The following is an 11,482-nucleotide window of genomic DNA, read 5'->3' as shown; positions in this document are numbered from 1 at the left end:
CAAGTCTTACTATGTCAAGGCCATGCTACATTTTTACAGCCTAGGATCGTCCTCACCCCTAACATAATACTGTGCCAAGGTTACGCTACCCTTTTTAGTAGCCTAGGGTCGTGCTCATCCCTGGTCATCAGTATGAGGATCCATAATCACATCTCATTCACATTCCACACATCTCATTTCATAACCCAAATTCCATATTACATACAGATAAGTCCACACAATACAATGATTCACATACCCATCAAGCAATTCACCATGAATAGACATCTATAACAATAATATAATAATATTTATAAAGTAATATAAAAACCAATAAATTCACCAATTTAATACAATATAAAATTAAATAGTAAAACCCCCAATTTTTCCAAAACCTAACTCACAGACACTTTTCTACAATTTTGTTCTCTCTCCCAGATCATCATAATTAAATATATATTTCTAATCCTCAATACATACAGAATCTAATGTGGTCATCAATTCTTCAAACAGAAATAATTATAAAATTACCTTCTAAAACCTAACTCACAAGCACTTTTCTACAATTTCATTGTCTCTCCCAGATCATCATTTTCACAAATTAAATATATATTTCTAATATTCAATACATACAGGATCTAATGGGATCATCAATTGCTAAAACAGAAACAATTATAAAATTAACCATAATTCTAAGGGACTCTTTCTCTGCCCAATTCCCTCATGTAACTTTGCATACAAATAATCCCCTTTTCTCTCGTACCTCGATAAGTAGTAGCTGAAACTAAAATAGAGATCTCTTTGGTCTCCTCCTCTGAGTGCCCCTCGGTCTTCAAAGAGTGTAAAAGGAAAAGAAGTCAGAACTAAAAGTTGTGCTTTTTGGGAGTGCCAGAGCGCTCTATTTATAGGCATCAAGAGTGGCCGGAACGGACCGTTCCAAATCTAGAACGACCCGTTCTGGACTCTTCGTTATGTGTAAAATTTCACATCCAGAACAGCCTGTTCTAAAATCAAAACGCCCCGTTCTGGGGTTACATTTTAACCCATAACGGCGATATTCGGAACAACTCATTCTCAACTAGGGTTATAGGTATTTTTGGTAATTTGGAACGCCCCGTTCTAATTTGGGAACACCCCGTTTCCAACTAAGATTTGTAGGTAATTTTAGTATTTTGGAGTGGTCTGTTCCAATTCAGTAACGACCCATTTTCAGATTCTAAATCACCCTCGTTTTAGTAGTTTGGAACGACCCGTTCTAGACTACTAAATCACCCCTATTGGGCTTTGGGCCTTCGTTCAATCTGTGAAAATCGTGCTGTTACATGAACAATGTTGGTGACATAATCTTTGAGCCAAGTTGATGGAAAATGAACACGATGACCTTTACGAAGGTCCTTATTTGGGGGAGTTAAGTCATAAGGTGAAGGTTTTGTTGGAGTTATGGAGGGCAAAGGGGTAACCATTGGTAAAATAGGGGTTATTGTTGTTGGTTCAATTGGAACAACCACATTACCATTATTTTCTACTGGATTTGCTTCCCCCTAAACTCAATAGTACTATCATCATATAAAAAAATACTAATTGGGAATAGAAATATCACTTAAATGCACATCATCCACATTTGCAATCAAGGCTTTTTTAGCAAAAGAGAAAATATTCTCCACAAATTTAACATCCCTTGAAACAAAATAAACCTTTTTCTCGAAATCATAGAGCCTCCATCCTTTTGGCCAAACAAATATCCCATAAATATGCATTTTTGGGATCGTTTGCCAAATTTATCTTTCACCTGGGTATATTACTCGCATAACATAGGCATCCAAATAGGGGTGAGCATGAAACCGAGACCCGAACCAAACCCGAAAACCCCGATAAAAAAAATAGTAATTTTGGGTGAGTTCGAACAGGTCTTATGGATAAAATGGGCTAAAATTTTGATTTTGTACAGGTTATATTAGGCAAATTCGGTTTTGAATTTTTAAATTCCCTAAAAACCGAACTCGATAAAAAATGAGATAAAGTTTAAATTGTTATAACTGTTGTTTAACTAAACAATAATGGCCCAAAATCAAAAGTCGTATTTCAAATATAATACAACCATCAATTTGTAACTTATTTTTTTCCTTTTTCTCATAAATTAGATGTTTCCAATGTTTTCTCCTTCCTCATTCAACTTCTCAACACACTATTTTAGAGTTTTCTTTTTGTTTCTTTCTTTGTCTTTCTTTTCTATCTTCTTGCCTCCATTTCGAGTACAACATATGCGGCTATGGTTTCTTATGGGTTTTGTTGTCTAACTTTAGATTTCTTTTGCATGTAACAACTATGGATTTTATCTTTTGTTTTTGCTTCTCTAGTTTGTGAATGTTTCATGTATAAATCTACCTACACCATTTATTGTCACCTTCATTCTATTTTTGTACATTTTTTAAAAAATATTTTTTTATTGTTTTAAGCTTCACCTTCATTAAGATAACTTGGTCTACAAAAAACGTCAAACCCGATTGTACGCAGCTGCTCAAATCTGAATCTGTTTCAACCTAAATCGCCTCAAATTGAAAGCTCAATCGGTCGAATACAATCAATTTATAATGGATTGAACATTTTTCACCTGATCCTAACCGAACCTGCCTGTTGCTCGCCCCTACACCCAAATACATGAATAACAGAATAATTAGGCGACTTCCCAAACAATATATCATAAATTGATTTGTTTTGTAACATAGGGGTGGGAGTCCGATTAATCAAATAGGTTGCAGTTACGACACACTCACCCCAAAATTGTAATGGAAGATTAGCCTAAAATCATAATGCTCAAGCAACAATAAGAATATGTTGATGTTTTCTTTCTACCCAACCATTTTGTTGTGACATATCAACACAAGAAGTTTGATGCAAAATTCCATTTTCAACACAAAATTTTCGTAAACATGTAAATTCAAGACCATTTTCACTCCTTAAAATTTTTACATGTCTATTAAATTGAGTTTGTACCATCACACAAAAATCCTTAATTAATTGTCCAACATCACTTTTCGATCGAGACATTAAATGTACCCACACAGCTCTTGAATAGTAATCAACAATCGTGAGAAAATAAAATGCACCACAAATAGAAGCAACCTTATAATCACCCCAAATATCACAATGAATCAAAACACATAAATCATCGGCTTTATGATTACTTACAAGAAAAATAATTCTAGTTTGATGTGCACGTAAACAAACTTCACACTTACAAAAATCCTTGTTCGTATTATGAGCTTTATTGTCACTACTCAAAAATAAAGGTAAGAGAGACATAACTTTTCGCGAAGGATGTCCAAGCCGTTGATGCCATAATTCATGCCTCCCTAGCACAATCTTTTGATAAGCCTAAATTCGTTGTTGTGGCTTGAACTAGTAAACCCCGTCACTTTGTTCACTCGCTCCAATCAAGGTCCTCAAATTGCGGTCCTATATAACACAAAGCTTATTAGTGAAAGTGATATACGAATTAAAGGTAGTAAGTAATTGTGAGATAGATATCAAATTGCAATTTAATTTGGGAACATGTAAAACGTCAAATTGGTGTCCAATACCACACTCCCTTCCTGTGTTGTCAATGTTTGTTTACCATTTGGTAAACTCATCAAGGAAGATGACACAGCCAACAAGGTTGTGAACAAATTCTTATTCCTGCTCATGTGATTCGAACATCCGGTGTCTAATATCCACCTAGTAGAAAGGCACTTACCGTCAACGCTCTTATCACCCATTATTGTGAATGAGAAAATAAAAATTATGATAATGGTAATTAACCAACTTTGATACCATGCCAAGATATGAACAAGAATTTCAGAGAAGAAAACGATATTTTATGTTTCTGTCTGTCATTTTAGATGGCTACCCCTCCATTATATACAAGAAGAATTAGTTTATAACTAGATAAATTATGCTGTTACAGAAGTTAACTACAAATCAGGAAAATATTTTACGCTTTCTTTGATATGGAATATTTTGCAAATAATTCATTTTATTTAGAATAAAATATTTCATTTGTTAACATTAAAACTTGAAGGATCCAACATCATCTTTTGACTTAACAAATGTGACATTAGAGCAATATTTAGGGAACCATTTCTTGTAGTATTTGCATTAGGAGTTTAGACTTATTAGTTGAAATTTCTTTAGTACCACATTTTAATTTCTTATAATTACTTTTGGATTTAGTTTGTTTGATGTTGAGTTTCTTATAATGTAATACTTCTACCTTGAGTTTTAGTCTATTAAGAAATTATTATTATATTTATTTGTTTATTATGCATGTGCGGTAGAGGGTGTCATAAAATTCGCTCAGTCATTTCTATTTGGTAGAACACTTTTACTATCTGATTCAATTTTTCATAGCCATTACTAATTTAGCTGAGTCAAATGTTGGCAATGACTCCCCTTTATTTTTCCTTGATTCATTTGAGCGAAATTTGTTTTGACTCAATGTTTCCCATAAATTTGCAGACCTTTGAAACTTGATCAAATTTTTAAGAAAATGAGGTTCATTAGTCCAAAAATTATCAACTCTTCAACAAACTAACCAATTTACACATCCTTTTGATTTTCAAAATATTTTTGGGGTTAAAAAATATTTTTTTTCTTTTAAACCTAACCAAATAAGTGTCAAGAAAAATATATTCTTTAATTAACATACACACTTATCACTCTCATAATAAGACATAGTCTCATTCCATATTCTTTATATATATATATATATATATATATATATATATATATATTATATAATATACACACACACACATAGATATACATACATAGTAACTTTAGCATAGGTTGTCATTGATAAGCATTATTGAGATGCTATCAAATCAAACTAGTTTCCCCTTAATATAGGGAACCCTAAGTTAGAATCTAGAGACACAAATCCTTGAACACGAATTTCATAAGGCAAATTAGCAAGGGGATTTTTATCAAACAGTTTAAATGCAATGCTAAAATGTATGAAAATTATAGAATAAAATTAAATTCAAATAAAAAATTTCTAACTCAAGAAGACAATCATTGCGATTACAAAAAATAATCTGAATTTGATCGTTTAAAAATTAATTAAAACAAAGAAAGAAAGAACGCAATCACATTCTATGAAATTTCACCAAAAATGTAAATGCAATTGGGATTTTTAAGACGTTCACATGCAAAAACAAAAAAGAAAATTGAAATTGGGATAAAAAAAATTTATCGCAATTATTGAATCCTTGAATCACTAAAACGAAATTAGTCAAACATCTTGATTAAGATGCTATACAAATTCATGTTGAGAAGAACAAAGAATAAAATTCAGGCAAAGAAAAAGAAATGAGAGAGAAAGAAAAAATTTTGAGACTTCTAAGAGAGAAAACTCAATTTGTAAAAAATGAGGTATATGATATCAAGTTTACATGGGTTACACTTATTAATGGAGTACAAAAATCAGTCAAATTAAAGTAATTAAAGGCCCAACTCACTAAATCAACTAATTACATCACTAAATAAGTCCTAACATTATATTCTAAAAAAAAAAAAAAAAATATTGTGTAAGATTGCAATATTGCAATACATTTTTGATTCACTTAACATTTGAACTGGCCTTTGCTCCATACAAAGAAGTTGTAGTAATCTCTCTTATCTTTCTAAAGACATCAATAATGTTTGAATCTAATGTTAGGAGCTCCATATATGGCTTACACAAGAACAAAGTGTAAAAATGCGTCAAATTATGAAAATTAATAAGAATTGACAATCATCACTAACTTAATCCATTAATACAAATCACATCTAATATATCAATTATTTACACTATTCAATGTCAATCATTCCAAATTAAAACATTGAAATATGTTTCCCAAATACACTATCACTCATAACCAATAAGTTAACTTTAATCAATCAAATAAATTATTTGATTTTTTATAAATGTTATTGATATGGAGTATTCTTTAGCTTTTTCAATGACCAATTTTAATATTAAAAAAAATGAGTAATCACTTTTAATAGAATATTCTCTCCTAACTACGTGTTTCTCTATTTGCAGGATTTAAAGTAAACGAGTTTAGTACCATTCAGTCGAATGACATGTTGGTAATTAAATTATTTAACTTGATTTGATATATTTAATTTTTTGCATTAATTAATAAGTCAATTTTTTTAAAAAAATATTTTTTTTATATAATTTTCCAATATTAAATAAATAGATAATATATATATATATATATATATATATATATTAATCTTGACAAGATTGATAGTACATAATTAATGATTTGTAATTTAACTTAATTAATTAAATCAATAAGTTAAAAAAATTTATTAACAAATACATAAAATTTTCTTAACAATTTTCCAAGTAAAAATATTAAACAATTATTACTATTATTTTTATATAACATTAAATATCTACCCAAAAAATATAAATATTAAATTATATATTATTACAAATTAATCTATTAATAATTTGTGTAAATAATCAATAAAAAAATTAATCATCCAAATAATTTTGATATTAATTAACTACTTTTAGTTTAATATTACATATTAATCTTTATCATAGTTGAAATTACTTTTTGTAGTTATTGTATGGTGTTATTCATACATGTATACAAAATTTCTATTATCTCATATTTGTTTTTCTATTTTCTTACATTCTTTTAATTCAATTGGTTTTCCTATTTTTCCTCACCAAAAGAACATGTCTTTCAATGAATTTTTGCTTTAAATAACAATGGTAACATTATTTAACCACCATTTTCCAAGGGAGGGAATGTGAAACATAGAGCACTCAATCCCGACCCTTTTAAGTCTCCCTCAAGATTCAAATTTGTGTGTTCACTAAAATCAAATGTTTGCTACTCTTGTACTTCCTGAGGAACTTATAATGGAAATTCTATCATGGATTCCAGTAAAAGCTTTAATGCGATTCAGTTGTGTCTCTAAGTCTTGGAATTCCCTCATGTTTACTCCTACATTTGTTAAATTGCATTATCAAAGATCTTCAAGAAACACTCATGTCTTCATAGAATCCAGCTATGGTGTGTCATCATGCTCTTTACATTGCTTGTTAGAGGACCCATCCTCTGTTATCAAACCTGGACGTGAAATATTAGAAACATATAATGTCTTAATGGTCTGCAAAGGGTTGGTTTGTATACTCTATTTTGATTTTCCTTATAAACAATATCTTGAATTCTGGGTTCAACTTTGGAACCCGGCCGCTAAGCTTATGTTTGAAGAATCACCACGTTTCCGTATTTATGAAAACAATGATAAATTTGATGTGTTGAATCAAAAGTTTGGGTTTGGTTACAATGATCAAAGTGATATTTTCAAGGTGGTGGTAGTCCTTATGAATACTGAAGCACAACAAATGGAGGTGATATCTTACAACTTAGGTGACAATTGTTGGAAAAAGATTTTAACTTTGTCTAATTATCCCATTACGGGACATGAAATGATTGGAGAGTTTGTGAGTGGCACTATTAATTGGTTGGTAGATCATCCTAAGTTGTGTTCCCATCATCAAGGTGAAACTGGTACCATCGATCAAATGGAAATTTTATCTTTTGATATGAAGAATGAGACATGCACATATATGTCGATGCCTAGTCATGTTGATACTGAGCCTAATCTTAGGGTTCTACAGGATTATTTGTGTCTTTATTATGATCACATGAAAACCTATTTTGTTGTTTGGCTAATGAGGGAATATGGAGTTGATAAATCTTGGACTCAATTGTTGAATATAAGTTATGAGCATCTTCAAATTCATGAACCTATTCATGAAAAAGAATTGTGCACACCTTTGTGCATGTCTGAAGATGAAGATGTCCTATTGTTGAAAAACCAAGAATATTACTATTACATTGTCTACAATAAGAAAGATAATAGAGTAAATCATTTTGAAGAAGATGATTTACATTCCTTCCTTGAATACATTCCAAGTTTGTTTTTGCCATATTGGATTTAAACTTCCCCCAGGTGCTTTGCTTTGCTTACATGAATTTACGTTAAATTATGTAAGTGGTTTCTGAACCTTTCCATTTAATGTATGAACAAGATAGTTGGATGATTTTATTGGCTATTACTATTTGCTAATGGTTGAATGTTTATGGATTGAATGAATTTAATTTACTTTATGTTTATAATGATCATTGAAAAAAAATGTTTGTCTTCCAAAAATAAAATTGATTTTCTCTCAAATATTTTATTCATAGATCGGTCTTTAAACATTTTTAAACAAAATACAAAAGTAAAAAAAAAAAAAACATTTATTTTAATTCTATACTTAATAGTAATATCATTTGCTCTATAATTTACTTATAAAATACCAAAATTGTGTTAATCTTATTATGTTTGATATGTGTAATCTCATTTTAATTGCATTGCCCCTGTTGAAGTCTAGGAAAGGCTTTAGTACTTTCCTTGAACATCTAATAACAGAAAATGAGCTAAGGGCATTCTTCTATTAAAATCAATTTTTTTACTTTTTATTTTTTTACTTCCAAATATAAATGATTCAAAGGGAGTATAGTAAAACAAGATTACTAATTTCGCCACCTTTAAAATTTTAGCATCTAACTAAGACCATCACTAGAATGTGGCCAACCTTCCCCTCTTTCTCGATGTGCGAAAAGTCACAATGTCATTAGAAGTTGCTTACCACTAAATCGAAATAACATGACTTGTATTAACACCATATATGTTGCAACGATTTCTAATCCATCTTATTTATTCATCACATGTGAAAATCTTTTACTAGTTCTGATCCAAGTCTTAAAATTTCAATAGTTCTACCATCGAGAGTTTTATTGGATTATCATTATATAGTCATTGATTTCTACACTTGAAAAATTTTTCATCTGTCCCATGTGGTATCTGTGGAGCTGAATCATGCAAGAAAGCATTGGCCTCCTTGTGGTTACCTAGTTGGAACTATAGTTGTTGGCCTTGAGAATATCTTATGGTCTAAGGTTTTGCCAATAACACAAATCCTTTCTAACCCACTCAAACTCCATGGATTATTGTTTTCTCTTGAGCCAGTGTTTTGGTCAAAGGTATTGTGATTCTCATGTCTCCAAACAAGTTTATTACAATTAAGTAACGTGTCATTGAAAACACTCTAAGAAATTCAAGACTTGAGTTATTCTTTATTTCTACATTCTCCTGTTTTACCTTCATTTATTAAGAAACTAGCTAGTCATGCTATGTTCTACTCCATTCAAGCTATTCTTACAATGATTTCAATGCATTTGGGTTGAATTAGTGAATCATTAATTGAATTACATGAAGTTATATATGATAAAAAAAAATTGTATTTATAACATAAATTTATAATTAATTATTTTAATACATATACACATATACACCATAGTTAAAAAAATCAACATATTGATTCACTTATAACCTTGTTAGATTATTGAGTAAATAAATAAATTTTCTTTACATTGATTTTATTTTATAAAAACTTTTATTCAACAAATTGAGATTGGTCCAATTTATTGGTTTAAGTTAGCTTTTATAACATTGTGTGTGGAATGTTTTAAAAGTAATTATTATATTAATTAATAATTTTTTTATTATATGATCATTCATGATTGATTAACAATATAATATTTTTCATCAACATTTCAATGATCATTAGGGGGTATTCTACGAAATTTATTATTGCCTAATAGGTTTTACAAGACTTTTTTAGTTGAAAAAAGTCCTAAAGATTTTAAAAGACTTTGTAGAATTTTCATGACTTTGAAGACTTTGCAGGATTTTGAAAAACTTTAAATTAGGATTTTAATGGATCTACAAGACTTTTAAGTCATGATTTTAATGGATTCTACAATACTTTTAAGTCAGTATTTTAATGGATTATGTGGAACCTTTTGGACTTTGCAGAATTTCATGGATTTTTGACATACGATAAGAGTTCAAGATTTTTTTTCATATATTCAAATTTAAAAGGAGTCAAAGACAAAATTAATGGAAAACAACAATGTTTGGATAAATAATAATAATAATAATAATAATAACAATAATTCTCCATAATATTATGTCCTCCTAAATAACATTCACTCACATATTTATAGCGATACTAGTCTTCCAAGCATTAACGTATTCTCGCTCTTGCTCCTACGTTTGAATAATAGGCTTAAAATTATGACTTTCATTAACCATTAATATTAAAGATGAAGGTTAGTTCACTAATTCAATTGAAAATTCATTAGAACGACATTCTTTATGAAGAAAGTTATGTAGTGTTGTACATGCTAACACAAGTTCTACTTGTGTCTTAAATAAAAATGGAGGTGTTGACTTAAAAATTGTGAACCTTGATTTAAAAGTACCAAATATTTTGTTGATCACATTCCTTAAAGACCCACGATGAAGATTGAACAATTCTTTATCATTTTTAGGATCATTAACCTGACTTGCAAAATTTTGTAGATGATATTTTACACCTCGAAATAGAGCTAAAAATTGGCGTCAGTTAGGGAATCAACAATCCACCAAGAAATATTTACCTAATTATATATGAAATATATATAATATTAGCATAATAATAATAGTTATTATTATTATTATTATTATTATTTTTATTTAAAGAATAAGCATTTACCTTGAGTCACTTTAAGTCCATTCCTCCTTGTTATAACATCATTTAGTAGCTCAGAATCATGAGCTAAACCCTCCCACCTACTAAGAACGTACATGAACTCCAAATCAAAATTACAAGGGGCTAATACACTTAGTGATATATTTCCATGACGATTACGATAACTACTGATGGAAATCTAATCCCCAAGGATCCCTTTGGAAGAGGTAAGACCAAGAAGGGTGAAGGTTGAGCTAAGGAGTCTCCATTGTATATACTTGTATAGTTGTTTTCTTGTACCTTGTATATAGTAGATACTTGTATAGGTGCATTTTTGCCTTTGTATTTGTGAGGCACTTTATTTCCTTTTTAGTAGCTTTTGTATAGTGTTTCTAGGGTAGGTTACTTGGACACTTTGACCCCATTTAACCTAACCTAGAAATACATTCTTTTCTTAGTTTTTCTAGTAGGAGTCGCATTAGCAAAATAGAGAGTGTCCTTAGTAAGCTACAGAGTGCTCCTAGCAATTTGGCCAAAGGTGGTCCTAGGCTAAAATTTACATATTGGACTCATTTTACTCCTAATTTTTCATAGATTTGATTTAGCTAGGTTCCATTCACATTGGATGAACCTAACTAAACCAAATTAACAACTTCAACACCGGTTGGAGTAAATTAATTCCAAAGAGCCACCCACCTAGATGTGTTCACACTTGTGTTCACACTTGTGTTCACACTTGGCCAAATTGCTTGGTTCTTCTCAAGCTTAGAAGCTTGAAGCACAAGCTTCTCCTTAGCTTGCTTACTAAGCAAGCTAAGTGAGTAGCTTGCTCTCCAAGCCTCTAGACCATGGATGGTTAGCTAGACCTTACCATGGTTCCTAGTGAACCAT

At 30.3% G+C, this 11,482-nt stretch overlaps 1 protein-coding gene across 1 annotated transcript; it reads left to right on the top strand.

Moving 5' to 3' along the window:
• Positions 1 to 6,762: 6,762 nt before the first annotated feature.
• LOC145956521 (F-box/kelch-repeat protein At3g23880-like) lies at positions 6,763 to 8,077 on the top strand. Its single transcript, XM_083072119.1, has one exon. The coding sequence runs from the start codon at positions 6,848 to 6,850 to the stop codon at positions 7,970 to 7,972; it is 1,125 nt and encodes a 374-aa protein (XP_082928245.1). The 5' UTR covers positions 6,763 to 6,847; the 3' UTR covers positions 7,973 to 8,077.
• The last annotated feature ends 3,405 nt before the right edge of the window (positions 8,078 to 11,482 follow it).

This window comes from Cajanus cajan, chromosome 3, assembly GCF_000230855.2.
Source record: "Cajanus cajan strain Asha chromosome 3, NIPB_CcT2T_4, whole genome shotgun sequence".
Taxonomy (NCBI): Eukaryota; Viridiplantae; Streptophyta; class Magnoliopsida; order Fabales; family Fabaceae; genus Cajanus; species Cajanus cajan.
The sequence above is the reverse complement of the archived record's forward strand: the minus strand, read 5'-3'. Positions and strand labels throughout refer to the sequence as shown.